This window comes from Delphinapterus leucas, chromosome 1 (assembly GCF_059928025.1).
Source record: "Delphinapterus leucas isolate spDelLeu-1000000601 "Yukka" chromosome 1, BTC_Dleu_Yukka2, whole genome shotgun sequence".
Lineage (NCBI taxonomy): Eukaryota > Metazoa > Chordata > Mammalia > Artiodactyla > Monodontidae > Delphinapterus > Delphinapterus leucas.
This window is the reverse complement of record NC_143129.1, coordinates 145,992,076-146,018,126: the sequence shown is the minus strand read 5'-3', so window position 1 is coordinate 146,018,126 and position 26,051 is coordinate 145,992,076. Positions and strand designations below refer to the sequence as shown.

Genomic DNA, 26,051 nt, shown 5'->3' with positions numbered 1-26,051 from the left:
AACAAGTAGCCAGAGAAGATGGAGGAAGACCAGGCGCACATGGTTTTCCAGAAGTCGAGGAAAATTTCAGCAGATGGGGTCTGGCATTGCCAGGGGCCATCCCTCCCAGTAGCTCTGCTCACCTCGGTAGCACCTCTTCATGTCAGGGCCCAGTCGCATTGTGTCAGGACAGGCACAAGTGTACCTGGGGGAGTGGCTGGACATCTGAGGAGCAGGAAGGCACAGGTACTCACAGCCTCCATTGGGCTGGGCACTCAGCTCGCAGGCATCTGCAGCTAATGGCACAGAGAGAGATGGGGAGAGAGAGTACTGGGGCACAGACGGGATGTGCCAGGCTCTGCCTCCCCCACGCACGAGGCCCTTCCCACTCGGCTAAATCAAAACGATTTCTCTACTACTTTTACTGGGCACCTTCCGTCACTGTACCTGCTGTTTTATCCCCACTCTTTCTTCCTTTTTTTTTTTTAAACATCTTTATTGGAGTATAATTGCTTTACAACGGTGTGTTAGTTTCTGCTGTATAACAAAGTGAATCAGCTATACATATACATATGTCCCCATATCTCCTCCCTTTTGCATCTCCCTCCCTCCCACCCTATCCTATCCCTCTAGGTGGTCACAAAGCACTGAGCTGATCTCCCTGTGCTATGCGGCTGCTTCCCACTAGCTATCTATTTTACACTTGGTAGTGTACATATGTCCATGCCACTCTCTCCCTTCGTCCCAGCTTACCCTTCCCCCTCCCCGTGTCCTCAAGTCCATTCCCACACTTTCATTTAATGCTGATGACAACTCGGGGTGGGGGGGTGTTATGCCCAGGTTAACAGATAAAAGACTGTGGCTCAAAGAGAACAAACTTGTCAAAGCTATACCTCTAGTAATTTTGGAGACAATTTAAATTGAGGTCTGTTGGACTCCGAAGTCCATGCTTTTTCCTCCCTATGCCACATGCCGTATCTCTTTCTTATTCAAATTTCTAATCGAGAATCAGGCACCAACCTTACCTCCTTACCCCTTTTTGCTTTCCCACCTTCACCCTTCCCATTACAGTTAGAATGAGTATATCCTAGTGACAGAGGAAGGGACAACCTAATTGCAGGATTCCTGGCGTCTGTTGCCAACCAGCAAGCTGACTTACTGACGGCCCTAGGATGCATTACTTTATACCACTGCAAAGGACGAACAAATAGCAAATGAGAAGCAATGTGCTCCTTTATGGCAGAAGGAGCTCTGGAATCAGACAGGCCTAAGTTTAGGCTTTAGCTCTACCACCTGCTAAGGTTATTTTACCCCCATGAGCTACAGTTTCCTCAGCTGTTAAATGAGAACAGTGATATCCATACTTTGTAAGAATGGCAAAAACGGGACGTTTGTATGTTTATTTATTTCTACCCAGCCTTAGTTCACCAAGAGCTTGAGGCAAAATGAAGTAAGTATGTGACAGCAAGGCAGTCCGCCAATGACAGGGACTGTTGCCACTACTTCTGGGGACGCCGAGACGTGACATGCGTGTGAGCACAGCCTGCCGACTAGAGGGAGAGGACGTGGGCGGGGGACCTGGGACTGGGCAAGGCTCACCTCTAGGCTGCTTCAGCTCATGGAAGATGGCAATGTCATGTGGGTTATTGAGGTTCTCAGCTAGGACGGAGATTTCCAGGCCATTGAGCCGATTTGCGCTGAAAATGGCCTCATTCTCCAGGTCTGTCCAGAACACCTTGTCCTGTGGGGTACAAATACAGAGGATGGGAAGCCTAGAGCTTAAACCCATGACCTCAGCCCGAGGGCTCGGCCTCAAACCATAGTCACAGGAACTGCTCTGGCATCTCCCCTGAACTCTCTTGTCCACAGGTTCATAGCGGGACTCTCAGCTCTGATCTGTGGCATAGGCTCTGGTTCCCTTCTGTCTCAGAGGGTTATTCAGTGCTTTGGCCTGAAGGCTGCTCATCAACGCTGAGCTAGGCCTGCTTCCTGGAGTTCAGCAGAAACCAAGGTTGGGTCTCTGTAGCTGTTACCATTACTAGGGCCTGGGACCAAGATTGGAGAGGATGTATGATCTAGCGAGCACTATCCCTATGGGGTAGGAGTACAGCCTCTGGGTGTACACGCACACACATCCGATGGTTGGTCCACACAAGCCTAAATGTGTATCTGCAGGCAAATCCACGTTTATAGGTACAACCGTGCAGCCTCATGTACAGATCTAGACACATACCCACATGCTCATTTACACACCCAAAGGCACACTTGTGCCTAAAATGAACTTGTCTAAGTACTGGTATGCATATTTACACTCACAAGCACTAGCACATACAGGAATGCACATTTTTAAACAGACGCATTTACGTATACACAGGCACGTACACATACATGCCACATATACGGACAAGCACAAACACATGTGTCTGAACACACCTGTCTTTCGAAGCAGAGGCTGGACTCGGGAGCTGGAGCTTTGCCCACAATTTCAGAGCTGTGCTGGGTGATGTTACTCCAAGCAAATATTGCCAATGCCCACCACAGGCCACTGTCCCCTTGCTTTCCCTCCCCTTGGTGGCAGAGTTAGTTTTTGGGAAGAGGTATGGGTGTGCGAGAACTTGGTCGCTTCTGGCTTCCTCATTGCCCAAGGAGAAAGGTTGTTAGGGTCAGAACACAGGAGGGTCTTGACTCTTCACCCTCCTTTGAGCTTCTTGAGGACGGGGATGATGTCTGATTCACTTCTATGACCCCAGGGTCCAGCAAAGGTCAGTGAGAGTGTGCTGAATTGAATAGCATCTCTCAGGCCATTTCCAATAGTAAATGATACTAAGGAAATGTGTATTCTTTTTCCCTTTCTTTATTGGGTACCTTCTGTATACGTGGGTACAGTGCTGGGTGCTGAGGGTACCTGGTCTAGCAACTTACCTGTGGGAAGTGCTCTGAGGGAGAGGTCTTGGGGAGGAAGCACAGGAAAGGCTGCCAGGTGGACAAGGGGCTGCATAGCCTCTGTCTGCAGACAGCTCACATATTATGTACAAACAAGCCAGTCAGCTTCCCTGTCCCTTTGTTTCCACTTGGATGAGTCTCAGGGAGTCATCCTATTTGAACAGCCTTTCCTAGGCTTCAGCTTCCTGATGGGGCCATGCCTCCCCTCACGGAGCTCACCTCAAACACAGCTATCCCGAAAGGGTGGCTCAGGTAGTCAGGGGAGGAAATCAGCATCTTCCTGTTGCCTCCGCTGAAGTCAATGCTGGACAGCTGGTGCAGCTTGGAGTCCACCCAGTACAAGCGCTGGTTCAGCAAATCTTGAGCAGGAAAAAGGGACAAGGGGATCGGGTTGTGAGCCTGGGACCACAGCCTGGAATTCTGCTCCTCTGTGGCCCTTCCCTGCCCACATCTCCAGGCCGGGCCTCAGAAGGAGGCCAGCCCAGGGCAACCATCAGGAAACACAGGCAGTGGCACTATAAGGGGACACAGCAACAAGACCCATGGAGCCCCAGGCAGTGGTCAGCTCCAGGCGCTAGAACAGGCCCCCCAGTGGGGGAAGGCAGGGCTTACCCAGGGTGATTCCGTTGGGCCACTCAATACCGTCTGACACCAGTGTCTGCCGGTGCACACCGTTGAGCCCAGACTTCTCGATCTTAGCCTCGTACCCCCAGTCAGACCAATACACGAACCTAGAAGAGAGAAGAACCCAATGGGCTTCTTGTCAGGGGACATGATTGGGATGGTGTGGGTCACAAGCGCTCAGTGACCCTCTGAATATTGAAGATTACGCTTAGTGAGGACTGGAAAGACCTCTGAAGTTCATGGGAGCCATCAAACCTTAGCATTGGCAGGCGTGTCGGTCTTCGCCTTATCTGAGTCCCTGGAGAAGCCTGTATTCCCAGAGTCCACCTGACCTCGGCTGAACAGCCTTTCAGCCCATCTGTCCCACTTCAGCAGCTCCAGCTACAGCCCTAGCGTGCCAGAGCAGGAAGGGAAGGGCCCTTTCAACCCTCTTACTTTCCTGGTTGACAGAGGAGAAAGCTGATGACCTAGCCAGGGTCACACAGCTAGAACTCTGTCCAGGGCTTCTCTCTCTTTTTTGTTGAACATTTATTGAGTATTTACTAGGTGAGTGGCCTCATCTCATGTGCTTACAAATGCAGTAATCACTGCCCCTCTAATCCAATCCCTACAGAGCAGACAAAATGAGCTTCTAAAATGGAAATAAGCTGTCATTATCCTGGTTTTTGAAATTGAGATATAATTGACATATGACACTAGTTTCAGGTGTACAACATAATGATTTGATATTGCAAAATGAGCACCACAAGAAGTTAGTCAACATCCAGCACCACACAGAGCTACAATTTGTTTTTCTTGTGATAACTTTTAAGATCTATTACTCTCCAGTTTTTAAACTTTATGATGGTTTCTCCTATTGACCTTAAAATCAGATCCCAAATCCTTACCACATCCGACAGGGCTCTGCATGACTAGGTCCCTGCCTACCTCTCTGGCTGTCTCTCCTGCCACCACTGCCCACTTCCCTTACAAACTCCACACCCGCCGCCAGGGCTTCTCTTAGATCCTTCGGGGCACCAAGGCCTTCACAGAGCCTTTGCCCCCACTTGTTTGCCATTTAGAACGTCTTTTCAGTAGAGAACCTTCCTCCGACCCTCAATGTAAATAGGTTCTCCCTGTTACTGACTCTTAAAACACCCTGTTTTTTCCCTCCAGAGTGCTCACACCATCGGTTATTTACGTGTGCATTCGGTATGTGGCGTATCTGTTTACTGTCTGTTTTCCCCACTAGTCTATGTGCTCCGCTGAGGGCAGGCTCCTTATCTGCCTTACTCCTCATTTTGTACCTGGCAGGTAGCTCGTGTGTGGCCTACAGGCCTTATTTACTATTTGTTGAACAAAGTAGCCTCACAATTACCCCAGGAGGGTATAATTATTAGTCCCATTTTACAGATGAGTAAACTGTGGCTCAGAAAGGCTGACTTCCCTAAGATCACGTTGTGAATAAGTAGTAAGGCCAGGCTTCAAATTTAAGTTCAAATTAAGTTGGACTCTAAAGCCCGTGTGCTTAACCCTCCCCAAAATGCCTCTGCTGAAACCTGGTGTCAAGCCAAGGCTGGCTCCAGGCTAGGGGGCTGCGTGGTTGTTCTGGATCCCTTCCATTTGCCACTTTGAATCCCATCGCCATTCTGCTCTGTATACCAAAAGGCTGGCGCATGTGGGAACCACATCAATGGGCTGGGCTCCCTAGCCGTCTGGCTTCCAGTTGTATTCAGCAAAATATCGGAGGGGGAAGGGGAGAGACTGAGGTCAGGATGTCTATTCCCCTAACTCCCCCCTACAAAGTGCCTCCAGCTGGCTAATGCCCTAAAGGTGACCCTCTCTACCCCGCTCTTTCCTTCCCAACTCGGGTAACCCTCCCTGCTCCTGCCCCTCAGGCCTGTTAGCTGTTACTAGTCCAGGATAGTGCGTGAGACCTTACCCGCTCCTTTGTCAATAGTCCCTTTATTAACCGGCCTTAAATTATCTTAAAATGAGTGTGCAGTGGGTTTTCTGGTGGGACCCTGACCGAGCCACAATGGACCAGGAATGGGCTGGGTGTAACTATATGGTTTGGGGGACATGGCAGGTGCAGCCCCAGGTCTGTGTGACAGCAGACAGAGAACAGGGTTGAGGTGGGGGTTAAATGAGAGGACAGTTGTCTGCAGAGTGCCTGGATGCACCTGTGCTGCCTATTAAAGCGGCAGCTGTCGGTCGCTTCCCAAGGCCACGCACAAAGGCCACGCACACCCTCTCAGGTGGCCAGCCTCACCCCCAGCTGCCCTCACTGGAAGAAGACGGTTTTCTTATCCCTGCTTAACAATTAAGGAAACAGCAGCAGGAAGAAGCTGGTGATCCTGGCAAACATGATATGATGCCACTGCTTAAAAACCATGTCGTCTCAGGACATCCCCACTGAGGGAGGAGGGAGCCGCGCTCTGTTCAGAACCCTACCCCTGATATGGAGGCATGGGCAGAGCAGGGCAGCCTGGGTGGTGAGGGGCCCAGAGGCTGTGGGCCACAGGGATGGGGATGGAGGCGGGCAGGCTGGAGCAGAGCTGACCCAGTAATCTCAGTCCTCAAATCTTGCTGGCTGTCCTGCAGGGCAGGGAGTAGACATGCTAGAGGTAACTCCGGAGGCCAATGTAGGAAGTCGAAGAGAGGCAGATATGGGAACGTGAGAACGAGACAAACAAAAGAATACTTTCTAATGGGCAGAGCTGCCCCAAAATGAAACAGGCCGTATGAGAAGTGACAAGCTCCTGTCTCTGGAAGTGCGAGCAGTCGCCAGATGCCCACCTGCAGCGCGCAGCAGCCTGAGGGAAGACTTCCTGCCCCAGGAGCGTCTACCAGGCAATTTCTAGCGCCCTACCCGGCTCTGAGGTGCTCTGCTTCTATGATATGGTGAGAGAGTAGGCAGAGTCCTGGGAGCGCCCTGGCGACCAGTGCGCAAGGGACCCTGGGTCAGGGGTTCACAGGCTGAGGGGCCCGCACGGACTTTCTTCCCTGTGGCTTGTGTCTGGGTGGCCCAGGGCCTTCCGAAGCCCTCAAGGCAGCTCTTGGGACAGACACATGAGGACTGAGCGCCTGGGGCAATTTGGGGTGGGAACACTCACCCTCGCAGGGGGTCGACGGCAATGGCCCGGGGTTCACTGAGGTCACGGCTGAAGAGGGTGCAACGGCGTCCGCCATCAGCTGTGGCCACTGAGATGGTCTTGGTGCCCGAGTCGGTCCAGTAGATGTGCTTGTGGACCCAGTCCACTGCCAGGCCCTCCGGAGAGTGCAGCTGCTCATCGATGAGGACCTCCTGCTCTGCCGGGTCGCTGGCTTTGTCCATGTAGGCGCTAGGAGCAACCAGGGCTGGTGTGGGCAGGTGTGCCACCCCCGGGCCCATCTGGAGCTGCCCTTCCCCTCTCTCTTCCCTCTGGGCCACAGCAGTGCGTTGGAGAGGAACTTGGCTCATTTGCACTCAACACATTCCCTGGGCCACCAGGGTAAGGATACAGGCTCAAGTCAGCCACGGTCTCTGGCCTGGAGGAGCTCAGTTTAGTAGGGACAGAAATTTACCAGATAATTACACCAATACACTGTGATTACAGAAAGTATCAGAGGCTATAGCAGCAGAGTAATGGAGACTACATCATCCTGGAGGGCTGGAGAAGGCCTTGTAGCTGAGCCCTGAAGGACCAGTCTGTCAGGAACACAAAGAACAAAGGCAGAGGGAACAGCATGTGCAGGTGCCGAGGCGTGTGCTCTGGAACAGTGACGGATCCAGTGGGGGTGGAGTGGGGTAGATGGGGTGTAAGACAGGAAGTAAGTGTAGGTAGGGGCCACATCCTGACGGGCTCTGCACGCCACACTAAAGGCTCAGGATTTCACTGTGGAGGGGTAACTGAACAGGTCTGAGGACATGGCCAGAGAGGCATGTCACATCACTGTGGCACCTGCAGAATACGCGAGAAATTGGAGGAGGGCGGAATGAAGGCAGGGAGACCAGTTAGGAGGCTGTGACCGCATCCAGGTGAGAGATGAAGAGGGTGTGCAGAAGGGCTGAGGCAGTAAGAATGGACAGAAGGGGCCACAGTACAGCAGACACTCAGGAGGCAAAATTAGCAGGGCTTTCTCTCTCCCAAATGCTTTATTTCCCAAGGTTTTCTTCTCCACTTACCCTCTCTTCGGGTGATTAGTTCCACAGTGCCCACGGCCATCCACAGCTCTGACCCTCTGATCCTGACAACTGTCTAAGTTCCAGACTATAAAGCCAACTGGCCCCCGTCGGACGTCCCATGGACACCTTGAACTCAACACATCCCAAACTGTTCATCCCCATTCCCCTCCTCTCAGCCACACAGACGGACTGCCTACCCCCCACCCGAAACTCCTCCCCTGCCTCCATCTCAGAGGACGGTACCACCGTCCACAAAACCTCGCAAGCCAGAAACTGAAACTCCCAAAGTGAACCTGGGAATTCATTCTGACTCATCCTCCCACAGCTCCATAACCAGGGCATCATCAAATCCTGCCTCTTTCCGTCACAACCATCGGACAGGCACTGCTCAAGCTGCTTCTGGGTGTGCGAGTGGGTGTGAGTGTGTCTGTGTGTGCTGGGGTGTGATAAGCATCGAGTTGTCGGTGAGCAGCACGCACACTGCTTCCATCCTTCCATCCACCATTCGTTCAACAGTCCGCCCAGTGCCTGGTCATCGGCAGTCCTGCCAAGTGGATCTCAGGACAAAGAAAGGGGGCTTGGGCATGCAGAGGCTCCTAGGAGAGAACCTCCTGTGTGTGCGAGGAGCCTTCCCAAGCGCCAGAGTCCACTGACTGTGGTGTGCAGGTAGTGCCACCCTTGACCGCCAGATTGGGTCAGAGGCCTCCTCTATACTTTTTCCTCTTGCTCATCACAGTGGATTCCGCTATGCTCTGAGTGGGATCCTCCAGGCAGGACCAGGTCTGAGTCATCTTTGAGTCCCCAGCATCCAACACACATATATGTGAGCTGCTCTGAAAATCCCTACCAAAGCCCAGAGGCTTCTTCCTTTCCGCCCTGGCTGAACATTTCCTGTGTCTCGCACTGCCCCCTCAGGCCGCCAGAGGTCAGTCAAAGCCCCCATGCGTGGGGCTCAAAGCTGCTCGCCCATCCAAGCCCTCAGCCCCGGAAGGCCCAGCAGGTGGAGAAGTCCTGGCAGTTCCACAACCGCTGTGATCCCCCGTGCCTTCCTAAGCCCGATCTCTGTCCTGGGGAAATATAGAGGCAGAAGGGGTGCAGAGGCCACCCTTCCTCTCCTTCTTTGTTGGCCCCAGCCCCACCCCCCAGGCCTGGTTGCAGGACCCAGGCCTCGACTCACCTGTAGATCTTGCGGTAGGAGAGGTCACACCAGTAGATGCGATTGGTGGCAACTTCGACGTCCAGCGCCACGACGTTCTTGAGCATGGGGATGAGACGCGAGTAGTCCCGCTTCACCAGGTCTATCCTCCGCACTTCGTGCCGGTTGGTGAAGATTAGGGACGGGCTTCGGCCAGCTGCCATGCAGGGGGGTTGAGAGGGAAAGGGTCAGTGCAAGAGGCGGGGGATCTGGAGACCATGGCTCTGCCACTGGTTTGCTGGGGGGACCCCTCATTTCCTGTAAAAAGTGGTGACGACTCCTACCTCACAGGTTAAAGAAGCAGGTGAAATGATGGCTACAAAAAGCATAAGATGAAAAGCACCACATGTAACAGAGGGATTTTTATTCTTTTTATCGCACACAAACTCCCCCCAAATCTTTGATGACTCCCCATTTCCTCTGGCCTGCACGGAAGGCCTTCTGCAGCATGACCCCAGCTCTGCGTCCAGCCTCATCACTAACCCCCCTAACACCTTGATTCCGGCCACCAGACTACCTGTCATCACCTTGCCACAGCAGAGCTTTGCTGCCTCGGGGCCTTTGCTCAAGCTGTCCCTCCACCTAGAATGCATTTCTCCCCAGCAGCTGCCACCTCCTCTGCTTGGGCCCCACTGCAGCGTTCAATAAGGGGCAACATGAGCGTTAAATGATTTAGAAAGATGACTGAGGCTGCAGAATGGAGCACGGACCTCAGGGCTAGGGGTGAGACTCGAGGGAGGAGATTCGAGGAGGTCGTTGTGAGTCTTTAGTTTATGCAGAGGGTACTGGCATGAGATGACTCTGCACATGCTGGAAGGGACCAGATCACAAAGGATCCTGTGATCCAGGGGAAGAGTTTGCACTTTATTCTGAGTCAAAGGCAGGGGTGGGATGTGTATAATATGACACAGATTATATACGTGCAAAGGGACAACACACAACCTCCCGTGTATACACAAACCCATTTTTAGATTTAGGATTAGATTTTAGGAAGATCTTCAGTGAGCTAGACATTCCTGGCTACTCCATGGGGAGGGTCACTGCCCCCCAGGCCTATGAGGGCCTAGCACTTCGCACAGGCCGCCACTCCTCCAGCCTGTTTTCAGATGGAGCGGGCCACTCTCAGGCACCTGCAATACTGAATGGCAATACCTGCCCCTGTACCTTCTCCCCCTCTTGTTTTCCAGCTGACACTTCTGCAGGCCACCTGGTTCCTGTCACTGTCCATCTGTGCCAGGCTAATGTGCTCCCTGGGGACAGGGTAGGACCAGCACAGAGCCAGGTGGGGCCTGGGGCTGGGTGTGTGACCTGTGTGTAGTGATGGAGATTATTTCAAAGCAGGGTTGGCGTGACAGGGAAGGTGTGGGACAAACAGATACCATGGAAAACTAGAGGTCTAAGCGCAAGGAGAAAGGAGGAAAGCTGGATTCAAGACCCCAGCTCCGCCACTGACAAACTGTGATTTTCCTCACCTCACAATGAGAGCAAAGACACTTCATCTTCCTGAGGGCAGGAGCTGGGTTACAGGGTACCTTGAGGTGATTTTTTCTGAGAGCTGTGACTGTGACAGGAACCCTGTGTGTTTACGATTTGAGTTTTTGAGTAACTGCACTTTAGGCATTCACACGTAGGGGTTTGTGTATACAGGGGCCATTGTATGTTGTCTCCACTGCACGTATGTAATCCGTGTTCTGTGTCACACCTGTCCCATGTGGGGGTAAGAACAGGTTGCATGTTACATGTGATGGGCTAACGTATGTGCTGTACCTTGTGCAGTTTGGGTGGTATATGTTTTGGGTTTACGGGTTACATGTCAATTATTGTAGCTGCTGTGTTGTTATAACCTATAGAATGAGTATTCGTGCATCTGAATTCCAGGTTCGTATATCCAACAGCCTACACAATACTTTGCTTAGATGTCTAAACGGTTTTGTTAAATTTAACATGTCCAGATCAATCCAATATTCTCCCAAACCTGCTTTTCTCACCGTCTTTCCCAACTCCATAAATAGCAATCCTATTTTTCCAGTTAGTTCGTCAAAAACCTTGGGGTCATCTTTGACTCCTTTTTTTTCTTTCACATCCTACATTTAATTCATAAGCAAATCCTGCTGCTTCAAAATAAATCCTGACCTTCAAAATATATTCATACTGTTCACTTCTCATTATTCCCACGCAAGGCCCTGATCCAAGCCACCATCGCCTCTCTCCTGGCTGACGGCAAGGACCTCTGCAGCAGCTCCCCTGCTTCCTCCCCTGCCCCCGACAGTCTATTCCCAACACGGCCTCCAGAGGAAGTCAGTTAAAATGTAAGGCACACCCTGTCCCTCTACTCTGAACCCACAAAGGCTTCCTTCCCCCTGAATGACGGTGAAACCGAGAGTCAGCCCTTAGAATGGTCTCGAAGGCCTTTGTGATCTGCCCCCAAGTCACCTCTTGGACTTCATCTCCTCCTATGCCCTGGTTGCCCTGGCTGCCCTGGCTTCCTCGTTCTTATCTGAACACAGCAGGCATGCTGCTGCCTTCGGTTCCTGCAGGTGATGCATGGCTCACTCCTTCAGGCCTTTATTCAAATGTCACCTTCTCAGTGAGGGCTTTCCTGACCACTCTATCGAAAACTATAACTTCTCTACTTTATATTTCTCCTGAACCCTCATGACCATCTGCCATGCGCTGTATTTATTTTTCTGATTTCTTGTCTGTCTCACCAACTAGAGTGTAAGTCCCATGAGGACAGACAGGGATTCATGTCTGTTTTGCTTACTGCTGAATCCCTAGTGCCTACAACAATGTTAGGTGTTCAGTGTAAAGACCTGAATAAAACAAGTGAATTCCGTTGGCTGACGTGACGGTCAACGTTAGGTCTGCACGTGGCCTGCTCTTTGTGTGGGCTGCCCGAGCCGTGTGTAGCCAGCACGGTCCAGCCTGTGTCTGGCACTGTGTGTCGCGCGAGTGCAGACTCTGTGGGCTGTACCAGGTGGCGCTGTGCAGCGTCTGCGTGGGTGTGCATGCACAGTGCATCGTGTGTGTGCTGAATATTTACACTCTGAGCACCGTGTGTGCAACCTGCCATCTGTGTGTGTACACGCAGGTGTGCACACCCGCTCCTCACGTATGGGAAGCACACTGCTTCCTGGACTCCCTCAGAGCTGCTCCCCTGCCCCCCCCCACCTCGCAGTGTCCGTACCGACGGCCTTGCAGTTCTTGGTCAGAGTGTCCATCTCGTAGCCAGGGTGGCACTCGCACTTAAAGTAGCCCTTGTAATTGACACAGATCTGGCTGCAGGCATCTGGGTCCTCACACTCGTCAATGTCTGTGGGGGGAGCAGAGGTCAGCACTGGCCGGAGGAGCCGCCTCCTTGAGGGGCTCGGGGAGGGGCTCACCACCACAGGTCTTCTGGTCCAGGAGCCGGTAGCCCGATGGGCACGTGCACTCAAAGCCGATCCTGAGGTCGGTGCAGATGTGGGAACAGCCGCCATTGTTGTGTAGACACTCGTTCAGCCCTGGGGAGGGACGTGGGCTCCTGAGGGTCCAGGAGCTCAGATTGGGGTGGGGGCAGGACAGGGATGGGCCTAGAGCTGAAGCAGAGACTCGGGGCAGCGAGCTTCCCCCAGAGCCTCACTGAGCCTCAGCCTCATTAGCCAGGTGACTGGGCAAGAGGAGGCTCAGAGAGGGCCAGGTCACATAGGACAGAGTGGAACCAGAACTCGGGTCCTTTGCCTCCCAGGCCAGGGCTCTGTCCAACACCAGGCTGAAGGCAGCTAGGCTGCCTAAGGTCTTTCCTTTCACAAACACGTTTCTTATGGCTCCTCCTTCCTTGTGACCTCAGAGTTGAAGGTGCCTGCAGGTACCATGTCCAGCCCTCAGGGACCCCAAAAATCCCTTCCGAAATGCCCTTGCTTAAACACCCCCAGCCTCGGGAAGCCTGCTTTCCTCCTGAGGCAGCTGGCTCTGTGTGGGGTTGACCAGAGTCCAAATGGCTCCCCCAGAATCTCCTTAAAGCGCCGATTCCTGGTCCCCCGCCATTCAAGTGCCTTTCTCTGCATGCACTCCATCTGTCTGTGTCCTTCTCCCGCAGGGCCCAGAGCTAGTCTGCCACCTAGGGGAGTCTGAACGACAAGGGCTGCCCGCTACTGAGCTTGTGGTTATCTAAGACTGCCAGGCCTCTTTCTCCACGGAGCTGTTGCTAAGTCAGTTCTCTCCCACCGTGAACTATGGTGGATTTTTTCACCTCCTCTCATTTCAGCACCTGTCCCTATTCCTACACTTAGTCACAGGCCTGGTCCCAATATTACCAAATGCAGCAAGGGATGAAGGGATGCCAGGAGGTCATCTGGTTCCCCGTCCTCCACTCCTTTACCACCTCCTGGCAGGGTCCTAGCGGAGGTCAGGGAGGCCAGGACCAAGGCTCAGCAAGTTCTCACAGCATCTTTGGGCTTTAGAACCACAGAGGGTTAATTCTGCCAGCCAGGGAAGGTGCCGTGCCACCCTCTGCCCATCAGGCCCACGTCCCACCACTCCAGCCAAGCCAGGCAGAGCTGTGCCCGGCCAGCCAGGGCCATGCACACAGCTGGTCTGAGCTGCCCACCCCAGGCCATGCACAGCTGTGGTGCCCCACCTCCAGCCTGAGCCATGCTTAGGGAATGCTCCTCTTTACCCCTGGGCCGCCTCCTGTTTCTCTGGGATGTTGGCAGAACTGAAAGAAGAAGACCATAGCAACCCCATGACTCGGGGACCGGGGGGTGACTCAGCCAGGCCCAGCCCTGGGAAGCCCCAGCCCCTCGGGGTGGGCTGAGCTGTGGTAGCTTTGCGGTGGTCTCTGTAGGGTACCACCTCCAGGACTCTTTCTGTCACTCCAAGCCCTCCTTGACCTCTCCCACACCACACTATTCCCTCCTGTCCATTCACTTGTTCACCAGTTCACTCACTTCCTACCCCGCCTTCTGCAGGGGCAGCAGCTCAACCATTGTATTTACCGACCACTGGGTGGAGGGGCATGTGTAGGATGGCTCTGCAAGGGGAAAGGGGAGAGCTCCACGCGACTCAGGCTTCGATGAAAGACCAAGGAACTGAGTCCTCCAGGGCTGAGGTGAGTCAGGGTCAGAGAACGGGTAGCGGGTCCCGAGCTGTCTACCTCCGTCAACCCTTCCCTGGAAGACCAGTGCTGAGGCAGAGGCTGAGGGGAGTCTCCGGGCCTTCCCAATTCTACCTACCCTGGAGGTGATTCTGCTGGGGGGCCTGCAGGGTGGGGAGAGGGGAAGGTGGCCCAGAGAGGCCTGAGGCGCATTTGAGGTCCCCTGTTGAAGGAAGGGGCAGTGCCCTTCTCCCAGCACGCACGCCCACCTGCATGCCCACACCTGCATGCACACACACACCAGCTTACGTGCACAGGCAGGCACATTCACACAGACGTGGGAGCCGCACAGAGATACATGATGCAATTCCCTTGCCTTCCTCAGAGAAGGAGCCATGGGTACAGACACTGGCCTCTCACCAGCACAGAGACACAAACACATGCGTACATACGTCTCTTTGGTGTGTCATGCAAAAGACAAGAGAGAAGAGAGTTTAGCAGGTTAGTAGTCTGCGGGTGGGGGGCGGTGGCTAGGCTCAGCCGCTCCTGCTTCCTTATCCTCTTTTCCATAACTTCCTTCCTCTGGGACTTTCCATGGCAGGGCCTGGGGGAAGTCTGTCACCTGCAAGCTCAGGTGGAGGCCGAGGGACCTTCTCCTGGCTACTCCTCCTTCCGAAATCAATTTCTTAACCTTCAGGAGGGGCAGAAACGTGCTATTCCAGGGAGCTCCAGGGGATGAAGCTCCTCTGAGGGCTCAGGAGGCGAGGTACTGGGCGGAAAAGGGTCTGCCAGGAGGGTAGGGGAGGGAGGGTCTGACCTAGGCTCTTTCCCCTGACCTCAGAAATGAACCTTCCTGGAGCCCACGCTGGGTGTCCTGCGTGCTCTCTAGGATGCCCGCCCACCTACGGTCCAGACTCTCCTGTTCTTTTTAGCCTGGAACCCACCCCTACAGCTCTGGCCATCAGGACAGCCGCCTCTTTCCACTCCTAACTCATGTCTAGCCCGTGAGTCTGGTCTCCCAGAAAGCTTCTCAGGATGGTGCCACCCTCTGCTGCTGGCTCTGCCTTATGCTCACCCGGGCCTGGCCTGAGCCCAGTGGCCTCCAGATGTGCCTCGTCTGCCCACCCGCCTGCTGTTCCCCACCTCTTCCTCTGCAGGCTCTCCTGCAGGGGGCTGGAAGGCCTCGGAGGCCAGCGCCCTGGCTAGGTCGGCAGGGCAAAAATAATGAGGAAGAGAGAAACTTCAGAGTGAGCACACACTCAGAGGTCTGAACGTGGAAGAAGTGAGGAGAGGCTGCATTTGTGAGAGGAAGCATAATTTCTGAGCATCTGGAAAGGAAAGGCCCTTTGATTTGCAGAGTAGCAGAACAAGAGACCCCAAAGGCAAAGAGCCCCATCTGAGACCATGGGACAGCACACGAGTCCAGAGAGAGGGTCAGATCAGAATGTGTGCAGAGGGGCAGGCGAGGGCTGGGGGCCAGGAGGGGGCGTGGCAGGGAGGGTTAGTCCAGCAGCGGGACGGAGAGAGGTACTGTACCACACTCTTTCAGAGGTTCATCTGACCAGTCCCGGCAGTCCCTCTGAGCATCACACACTTTCCCGCCGTCCACGCACTCGCCACTCTTACACTGAAATCTGCGGGGACCCTCACATGTTGACTCTGTCGGGCCGGACAAGAGAGTGGACAGCACCGGTGAGACCTTGGGCAGGGAGGGCTGGGGTGGGCTGGGCCCATGGGAGGTGAGAAGAGCTCCAGCCCCAGTCCCTGCTGGTCTCCAGAAAGTGACCCAGGACAGACAGCTGAATACAGGGCCAGAGGGAGCTCTGCTCACAGAAGGACAGGACCCCAGGGATAATCGGGATACCCAAGCATCATCTAGGAGGGCAGGGCATGGGGCTCTGCGTCTGATCTGTCAGTATTAGGGAACTTGGAGGGAAAAGCAGCAGCTCTACAGAGACCCTGGCGGATGCACTGACCATCTCCTGAGGGGGACCTATGCTCCAAGTGCCCTAGATAGAGGAGGCCACGTCACTGCCCAATCACTGATCCGTTTCTCCAGATGACCACTGGGTCCGGGTCCCTGCTGCTGCTGCAGGGTGATGACCGCAGAGCCATCTGAGAATTAAGTGGGCTCCCTGGGAAGTGGGACTCAGCCTCTGCTCAGTCTGGAAACGAGTGAGGGAGGCTGCTTGGAGGCGTAGATGTGGACAAATGGTGGGGGCTGGACTTCCTGCAGTGCCTTCATGTCCCCTCTCCCTAGGCCTCTTTCAGCTTTTGCAAAGTCCTTAAAAATCCAGGTCTAGTGCCACTAGGACCCCAGGAAGGGGATCTGGGTGGTTTAGGGGCAAGTAATGCTCTGAGGGAAGATGCATCTTAGGGACCAAGGGGTCGCTGCTCTCTACGGAGCCGGGCGGGGGGAGCTCAGGCATTCGCCTCAGAGGATGCTGCCCCTTTGCCGCTGACCACACGCACCCTGCAGGCAGCCAGCTTCATCACTCCTGTCCGGACAGTCCTGTTCCTGGTTGCAGCGCTTGACGGCAGGGACACAAGTCCCATCCCCACACCGGAACTCGTCTCCACGGCAGGTGCCCAGCGCTGCCAGGAGAGGGGAAGGGGAGAGAGTCAGGGCCGTTGTGGTGCTGGGACAGCTCTCCTCCCCCAAGCTCCACCCTCGCCCCCACTCCATATCCACCCCTGGCAAAAACAGAACCGGTCGCTGAGCTTGGGAGTCTTCGGAGGACACCTGGCCAAGGCACAAAATGGGAAGACTGAAGCTCAGAGAGGGGGAAGGCCTCACCCAGGGTCACACAGCACTCTGGCTGGCAAAGTCAGGACTACAACTCAGGTCTCCTGTTTCCCACTCCACCGTCTCTCCCCAGGGCCACCCCTCCAAACAGACACGTGGTCTTCTTTGGAGTCTCCGTGCTCCTTACTTAACGACCTCATCCCTTCAGCAAACCCCTCCGGAGCGCCCAGTATGTGTGCGGTGCTGTGCAGGGGTGGGGAACACAGAGATTACTAAGAGACTCCCCATCCTCTAGGAGCTCAAGGGTGCACAGTGGGGCTGAGGGGCGAGCAACGAGGGCCTCACAGTGTGGATGTGCTGTAAGAGAGGGTGCCAGGGACCTGCAGCAGCTCAGGGGAGAGACGCAGCCCAGCTGGGTCCATCAGAGGAACCTGGGCAAGGCCTTGAAGGATGAGCAGGCCCAGCAGGTAGGCAGGGTGGGGGGCTTCCTGAGTGTACCAAGGTGTCTGGCATTGGAACCACTGGCGACTGCTTGGGACAGGGAAGGGCAAAGATGGGAGGTATGGGGGTGGGGGGGAGCGTTACTGAAGGTCACAGGTACCTGTGAAGACCCTGAGCTCCGCAGCTTAGCAGCCACGTGGCCTCACACAAGTCACTTCACTTTTCCCAAGTCCTGTTGCCACCGTTAAAACATTACTAGGATCAGAGTAGGGCGAGGAGACGCGGCCCCTCGGCGGACAGTCGCGCACCCGCGGCTCTGGGCGATACGGAGGGGAGGTGGCTTACGGCAGTCGGCCTCGTCCGACTTGTCCTTGCAGTCGCGGTCGCCGTCGCAGCGCCAGCCCAGGTGCACGCACTCGCCGCTGCGGCAGGCGAACTGGGAGGCAGCGGCGCAGGCGGCGGGCGCGGACGTGGCCCTGGGGCCCGCGCGGCCGCAGAGCTCGGCCGCCTCGTCCGAGCGGTCCTCGCAGTCGAACTGGCGGTCACAGACCCAGCGCTCGGGGATGCAGGCGCCGCCGTCGCCGCCGCAGCGGAACTCGCGGGGCCCGCAGGCCGGGTCGGCGCAGCCACGCTCGTCGCTGCCGTCGCCACAGTCGTCGTCGCCGTCGCACACGAACACGGCGGCCAGGCAAGAGCGGTTGCTGCACTGGAACTCGTGCGGGGCGCACACTGCGCGGGACAGAGAGCCGGTCGGCCCGCCGGACCCCATCCCCGGCGCCCCGGCCCGCTGGTCCCGCTACAGGGGCCCTGACCCTCACCCGCGGGCCAGAATGAGCCCGGCTGGGGGCGCCGAACAGGGGACAGCAAAGGGGGCCTCCAATCCGGGTCCTGCCAGGGTCATGCTGGGCGACCTGGGGCAGCACACTTGCCACCCTGAACCCCCCCAGCCACGTTGGGAGTAGGAATTCCCGTGCTGCTCCCAGCAGGATGGTGGGACTAGGAGAGTCTCTAAAGCAGCAGAACACGCCCTGTCTTGAAGGGCTTTGTGATGTTCTCAGGAAACGATATGTAACATGACACTGACACTTCCAGGGAACAAGGTCTGGACCTGCTTCTTTACAACACAGCTCAGGTCCCTCCCCGTCCCCAGTTTGCCCAGAACTACCCTAAGTCCCTCGGCTTAGCATCCAAGGCCACTGGCATGGAGCTACTGCTCTGCCCCATCACCTCACTCCCGCACATGCTCCGGCTTCACGTCGCACACTGGACCATTTGTACACTTTCCCACCTCCCGGCCTTTGCCCAAGCTGTTCCATCTGCTGGGCGCCCATCTCTCGCCCACCACTGTCTCTGTATATCGCAATGATGAGTTTGCATCCTTCAAGGGCCCAAATTCTACCTCTTTCATAACACACTTCATGCTCCCCTGCTTGGCAAGTTTCCACCCACCTCCACTCTCCTTTCTGGTACCCTTCACAGCCTGCTCAGGTGTCTGGGTCTTGTGTCCTTCTCTGTCTGCCCCATGACCACAAACTGCATGGGGGTGGGCTCTGAGACTGATCCACTTTTGTTCTGAAGGCCCGACACAGAGGAGCTCCCTGCAATAAGTGGGCGTGGTGTGGATGGAGGCTGGAACGGCCCTGGTGTGAGGAGTAATTTAGGGATGTGCAGTAGTTAAGGGCACAGGTCACTGGCCCTGCCTGGGGCCCTGGGCTTCCCCTCTCTGGTGGGCTGCTCTGAGCTCAGAGGCTGGGGGAGCCTTAGTGACCACCAGCCCAACTACCAGTTTACAGATAGGGAAACTGAGGCCCAGAGAGAGGAGCCATTTGCCCAGGGTCACACAGTCAGTCCATGGTGATGAGGGAACCAGAACTCAGGTTTGGGGCTCTTACTTCCTACTCTAACTCATCTCGGCTTTCTGGTTTTCCTCCCATCCTGGAGTGTAGGCTGTTTCTAGAGCAGCGACCTGGCCTCCTTCCCTCCTTCATTCCTTACACAGAGGCCAAGAACAGGCCTGGGGGCCCAGGCAGGGTGTGGATGCAGGAGCTGTGGCCACAGGTAACTCAGTGGTGGCAGCACCAGATATCTCCACGTGGGGGCGCCAAGAGTCTGTGTTTTTATTTTCCGGTGGGGAAAAAGTCCTTTCTCATCGTTAGGGAACATAAAAGAGAACGATGTCTTCAGTTTCACCATGTAGGGCAGCTCGTGTCATGTGTTGCTGACAGCGCTACCAAGTTTCTGACAGATGCATTTTTTTCCCCTTTCTGGGCTTTTGGGATGTTGGGGCATTGGTGGGAAAAGCACACCCTGCCCTGTGATGTCTGCCCCTCAAGATTAAGCTGATGCCTAGGTTAGCCCCCCTCCTTCCTGTCCAGACAGGGACGGAGGACTCATTACGATCAGCGTTCTGAGAAGAAGTGCTGTCTTTATCCTGAGTTCACTCCAAGGTTTCGAAGCTGATAGCACCTTGAAGATCTACATCCTCAGGCCTGCGCCCAGGGACCCCCCTCGCCCAGCATTCACGAATGGAAGAAGCTCTGAGGGATGAGAGAAGGGAGAATTCTTTTTGTTTCCCCCCGTGGTTGGGAGCTGAAGCAGAGAAGCCCCACAGGCCCTTCGAACACCACTATCTCCTATAATTAACAGGAAACAGTCCTGCCACAACATGCCCTTGTTAGAGCTATTCCTACCCGCTGCGGTAGTGGCCGATGGCCTTGATGACCGAGGAAACATCTCATTTTCAGGGGGTAGGGGAGGGAAGAGGATTCTCACTGGCCAGTGAGGCCCCACAAAATTATCACAGCTGAAGAAATGAGCCAATGTCATCAATGGGGCTTTGAAACTGCTGGCCCCAGCCAGGATCTGCCCCCATAACCAGGTGCTTCCGGCTTCAGACATATCCAAACTCCAGACTCAGAACCCTAGAGTGCTGTGACTCAGAAGCCCTCAGAGGAGATGGCATTCCCCTGGGCCAGGAAGGATGGATAGGATGAAATACAGAAGCTGATGAAGGGAGGGGGTGGGAGACAGTTGTGGGCAAGTGCTTGGCAAAAGCCCCCAAGGGATTGCCCAGATCTCAGCCCAGCCTCACAGCCTTGTAATGATAGCCAGTCTGTCTACCCCGTTAATCATGAGCTCCCAGAGGGAGGACTGTGTAGCAGTCACCTTATCGGCCCTTTTGGAGCCTGGCTCCGGGCCTGGCACACAGTAGGTGCCCATCAAATATGTAACATGCACGGTCGGGTTGTGCTCCCCACTGGCCCAGGCCCTGCTGGCCCGCTCCCTGGGAAGGAGATAATCCCTGTGTTTGAAGCTCAGTGATGTGGAACTGCCCCAGTGACCACTTCCATCTGTCCCTGCCGAGGCTGCTGGGAATGTCTTCCTGCCCTATGGCACCGGGGCTCAAATCTGAGATTTTAGCGACAGTCCCCCTCCCTACCCCTGACACTGCCAGTGCCCTGGCCCGGGCCACCACCATCTCTCACTACGGTCCCCACCCTGGTCTCCCTGCCCTTGCTCAGAGATCAGTACAGACGTATGGAATGGATGAGCAGATGTCAAGCAGGCATGGTTTAAGAACGCATGGATTTTGCTGTCCAGACCTGAATTTGAATCTCAGTTCCATCACTCAGATGGAACTGGGCACTTTTCCTCGCTTGTCTGAGCCTCAGTTTCCTCACCCACAAATGGGGATGATAATGGCTGTTTGTGAGGTGTTTGTGAGGATGAAAAAGAATGTCTCTGCAAAGTGCCCGGCCATTACTAGTGTCCCGACCGTTACCTTTTCCTCTCCACCTGCCAAGCCCCCTGGAGAACCTGGCCCCTCCCCACAAGCGGCCACTGCTCCCCGAGGCTGCCTGACTGTGCTTGGCAAACCCTGGGGACCTGACCCCGGACTCACAGGTGGCACAGCCGGCCTCGTCCACTCCACTCTCGCAGTCCTTCTCTCCATCACAGCGCCACGAAGCAGGCACACACTTGTGGCTGGTGGGTCCACAGCTCAGCTTCTCTGCGGGACACACCTGCTTGGCTGTGGAGACAGACACACGTGCATGGCTTAGCTGCGGGGGACACAGGGCATGGTGCCAACCGGTCCTCCTGCCTGGCTCCAGCCACCTGGCCCGAGGCCCTGGGAATCCAACAGGGCCTTCCTGCCCCATGTCTCAGTTTCTTCGTCTGAGAAGAAGCCCCTGTCTTCCCCTAAGACTTCCTGAATCCTATAACTGACCCCACCACTGCCCTGCCTAACACCCTTTCGTGGCCCCCTGGCCCCTGGCCCTCAAGGCCCTCCTTGATCCAGCCAACCCTTGCCTGCCTCACCGGCCCGACCTTCCACCCTTCCAAGCCTTCCCTTTAGGCTCCAGCAATGTGGAGCCGCCTTGCCCTGCATGAGCCTCTGCCATTTCCAGCTGTGTGCCTTTGGGTGAGATATGCCCCATGTGGGCCTCAGTTTGCCTTCCAGATCGGTGACTCCATGACTGCAGATGTGAAGGGCTCACCAAGGCCCCAGCAGCTCCCTCCAAGCCCCTCCCCTGGCGGTGGTGCTGAGCCCGCTGCTGACAGCAGCCGCCGAGCGGCAGGGCCCAGCGGGACCACATAGCTCTAATTACTGCAGCTGCAATCAGGCTGACCCAATCAGGGGCTCGAAGCCCCAGGGCTGATTCTCAATTTGGAAGAAAGAATGAGAACCCTGATCAGGCCTGGGGATGGCTCTCATCTTGAGCGTCCCAGAATGTCCCACGTGACAGACCCAGCTGAGGCAGATACATCTCAGACCTCCGCGGCTGGCTCCCTCTGCCTTTCAGGGGGTACACGAGGCCGAACTCAGTGGTCTCCAGGATGTGCCAGGCACAGAGCTAGACGCTTCCATTTAATCTTTACAACAACCCAGCAGGATGAAGATTATGTTGGGGCCTCCAGCACGAAGGTCGAGGCCATGGGCTCTGGGGCTTGGCTGCCTGGGTTCAGCTCGGTCACTCACTGGCTATCTAACTTGGCCAGCAATCCTCATCTCTGTGCCCATAAAGTGGGGACAATACTATTCCCTATCCCACAGGATTGTTACGAACACCTACGTTAATGTCTGTAAAGCACTTAGAACGCCCAGCCAGTGCTCACTAATGATACCTACTATTACTCTCCACGCGTAGAGCTGAGGACTTGTTTGTCCCCTCAGTGAGTAGCTATTGAGCACTGCTGTGTACCAGTCATGGCACCCATCACCAGGTACTAGTCACACAGCTGTAAAGAGCCGAGCGAGGATGCAGTCAGCTGTGTCTGATGCCAGAGACTGGGCACGGTCCACTGCACCCTGCAGGTGCCTTACCCTCAGTTTTTCTCTCTGATCTCAGACCAGTTTTTCTTCCTCTTGCTTCCATAGCTGGGGTGAGAGGCCACAAGAGATGGAGAAAAGGGCACAGACAAGGTGGGGTTGGGAGCAGGTATCTGAGTCAAGGCGCCCAGACACTACTACGCTGTGGGAGAGGAGTACCTCGGATCCCTAACTGTGGATCCCAAAGTTATCCCTAGGAATACATTTCACAAATATAAGGTGACCTGTTGGGAATACGGGATTCACAGGATTCATTTTACAGAAATTTCCCTTTACAGATACTGTCGTGTAGAGCCCTGGAAAGCACTGACACTCAAAGACCCTTTACAACGGCCTCCTCGGGGTGAGTGCAGGGTGGTGAGCGGCCTGGGAGTCAGGAGAAGGGCCCAGAGCACCTCCATCACCCACGCACTGCAAGACCCGAGAAAGCACTTCCCACTCTGGGCCCAGCAGAACACGAGGGGGCTGCAGCGACCAGCGTGTCCTGGAGTCCTGACTAAGGGGTGGGTGTGTGAGGGCTGTTAGAAGTGCAGGTTCTTTGGCTCCAGCTCACTCTAGACTGAATCCAAACTTCCGAGGGCAGAGCCCAGGCATTTTAGCCAACTCCCCCCGACTTCACCTCCCCTGGTGATTCTCATGCACCCTATTTGAGAAACCCTGAGTTATCATTCTACAAGTCTAAAAGATATAGGATATTTCATCTCTTAAATTCACTCCCAGAAAAGTGATAGAGGAGGTTCTGTATGTTTGCAAGCCCCTGAGGGACCCATGGGATGGAGGGACGAGGCAGCCATATATCCCTGCGCCAGGCCTTAGGAAACAGAGGAGCTGGCGGGGAGCCACATTTACTGGGCACCTACAGTGGGTCAGGCTGCTCCATTTGAGGAGCTGATACTTTCCCATGTCATCCTGACCCTCATCCTGCCAGGTAAGTGGGCCCTGCAGGCTGTGAGTGCAAACTCCAGGGGCACCATTCACAAAGATCATCATGTCAGTGGCACCCCTGGAATGGAGTAGGGCAGTGGTCCTGCAGGTAAGCACTCCATTTTACAGATAAGGAAACTGAGGCTCAGAGAGACCAAGTAACTGGCCCAAAATGCACAGCAGTGAAGGGCAGAGTCCCGGTTCCTTGGACTAAAAACCCTGCCCTTTTCCATCAAACCCCTCCTGCTCCTGTGGGTAGAGAAGTGGCCCAGAACCAGCACCAAACTCTCTGCCCAAAAGCCCAGGTGACTGAAATGGCCCTTGACCTGTCCACACCATCTCTGGAGGCCTGGTTCTGCATACCCCAGTGCAGCAGGCAGCTGCTTGAATTCTGAATGAATATTTATACAGTTAATTGCATAACCTTTCAGCAAGGACAATGATTAAACAATCCGTCTGCTTCCTTTCTTTATAATTAATAAGACATTTGCTGTGTCCCTAAATAGACAGCTCTAATTACAGGCTCTCAAGGATTCAGCAGTGCCTGACACCAGCCCTCCTACCCTCACAGAGCCAAGGCACCTTCTTGGAACGCCGGGACACAAGAGGCCTTGGAGGGCACACTGAGGAGCAGCCACTGGAGTGACAGGAGGCAGAGGCCCAGAGAGGGGAAGTGACCTGCCCAGCTACTAGATACTGGGTGGTCCAACTGCTGTCTCTCCTAGAACCTTGCCGTCTCCGTTGGGGTGCAGCTGTTCCCCAAAGCAGGACACAGACCTTGCCCCGTGGGCTCCTGGGTGAGGCTTCTCACCACTCAGCCCTGGGAAGTGAGTCTGGGGGGTGTTGATGTGCAGTATCTCCTCACGAGGTGGGTGGGGAGAGCAAAGCCCAGAGAGCGAAAGTCGTTTGCTCGAAGTCTTGTGGTAAAGGGCAGAGCTGGGCTTCCTCCCCAGGTCCCTCAACGCCAATTGCACTGCTTAACTTATGGCACTGGACACTGCACGTGAGAAAAGTAGGCCCCACCAGTCTCCCGGCAACCCTGGGCTGCAGAGGGGTCACTGGAGGGAGGAGGCTCACCGGACCTTTGCTCAGGCAGAGTCTGCGAGATAGCAGATGGCCGTCTGACGTCCACTTTCAGGATAACTAAAGCTAAAGGCCCCAGGCAGCACGACACAGGAGACAGAGCATGGGTTTGGAGCCGGACAGGCCTGGGTCCAAATCTCATTTACTAACATGAAGGTCCTTCAACAAGTCACTTAACCTCTCTGCACCCTGGCTCCCCTCACCTGAAAAAGGGGCTACATAATCTCCCAGAGTTGGTGGGTGGTTTAAATGAGGAAACATGGAAATCCCTTCACTCAGGGCCTGGAGCAAACTTGGAACTCAGCAAACAGTTGCCCTAGTTTTATTTCATGAAGTGCAGATACAAAGGGCTGGGAGGGCCCTGGTCTCACCTCTGGGGATGCACATTACACATTATTAGAGTCCACACGGCCTGCCACGACGCAGCCTCCACCCCTGAACTGAACACCTCTCCCTCTCTCCACCCCTTGTCCTCTCCTGCCCTCTCTCTCTCCCTCCCTCCTTCTCTCTCTCTCTCTCTCTCTCTCTCTCAGAAACAGATGCTGCAAGGGATGCCTCTGGCCTGCTGTCCAAGTAACCCCAGGTTCTCCGAGGCAGGAGTGACAAGCCCCACTGTCTCTCAGACATCAGGAATCCTCCAAGTCACCAAGGGCCTGCAACTGCACCCTGGAGTGGCCGGAGGCATTTATAAATTCCCAGAGAAGCCTGCACCAGAAATCCAAATCCAATGGTACTTTCTCTCATTCATAAGTTCACAAATTAACAAAAAGGGAAATGTCTGTTGAATAAAAGAATGAAAGTGCTTGACAGCTACTTATTGAGCAAGCACATCTACAGTGTCAGATCACGAGAGGCACAGGGGCAGACAACCTCCGCACGGGGACTGCCAGCTCCGAGGGGACCAGCGGCTCAGGCAGTGGGAACTACAGGGTCTAGCTGCTGCCCCAGGAGGCACGACATGGGACGTCCCACTGTGCAGAAGGGGGCAGTTACACCAAGCTCCTTCTCACAGGGTCAGCTGGGTTGGCCTCTAACCTTGCTGAGATCTCATAAAATCTCTGGTCTCTGACAGGAAGGTACGCTTGGTTAATCTGTGAGGTCCCCCTTTCAGATGGGAAGGCTCTAAGATGCATGAAAAAAACCTCATTTTCAATAAGCAGCACCCAGAATTGTAACTCCTTCACCTTGAACTAACCTCCCCACCCCCATCCCATGCCCCTCCCAACAGATGCCTGAAGGTGGATCACAAATGGCCCCAGTCAAGTGAGCTATAATTAGAGCTGAAATGCTACTTTCATTAGGCAAATGTCCCCGCTTTCCCACTGTGACTCCTGGCTCAATTTGATAGACACAGAACCCGGAACCGGAAGGAAACAGAGCTGGGAGAAACCCCAGGCAGCAAGGGGCAGATGACATAATGGGTGGAACACGAGAAGGGGGACCTGCTCCCAAATTCCTTTCCCTTCCCTGCAAACCCCCCTCACTTAAGACTATTCTAAGGCTTTAAATTGGGGAGAGGGCCTACAGTCAAAACGTAATCATAAAATAACACTGCCATTTGCT

At 55.0% G+C, this 26,051-nt stretch overlaps 1 protein-coding gene across 5 annotated transcripts in view; it reads right to left on the bottom strand.

Moving 5' to 3' along the window:
• Positions 1-26,051, bottom strand: part of LRP8 (LDL receptor related protein 8) — an 83,714-nt gene that overhangs the window by 18,180 nt on the left and 39,483 nt on the right. For 2 of the 5 annotated variants that reach the window (XM_022575717.3, XM_022575719.2), the window contains exons 4-14: positions 21,051-21,179; positions 17,495-17,878; positions 16,435-16,557; positions 12,272-12,391; positions 12,076-12,201; positions 8,871-9,045; positions 6,642-6,869; positions 3,535-3,653; positions 3,142-3,281; positions 1,579-1,720; positions 123-275 (exon numbers count right to left, since the gene is read on the bottom strand). In XM_022575717.3, coding sequence (XP_022431425.2) covers positions 123-275; positions 1,579-1,720; positions 3,142-3,281; positions 3,535-3,653; positions 6,642-6,869; positions 8,871-9,045; positions 12,076-12,201; positions 12,272-12,391; positions 16,435-16,557; positions 17,495-17,878; positions 21,051-21,179 — 1,839 coding nt within the window. Of the gene's footprint in view, positions 1-122; positions 276-1,578; positions 1,721-3,141; positions 3,282-3,534; positions 3,654-6,641; positions 6,870-8,870; positions 9,046-12,075; positions 12,202-12,271; positions 12,392-15,498; positions 15,622-16,434; positions 16,558-17,494; positions 17,879-21,050; positions 21,180-26,051 lie in introns of all 5 variants that reach the window. The other 3 variants (XM_022575721.3, XM_022575722.2, XM_022575715.2) reach the window with 2 other exon arrangements.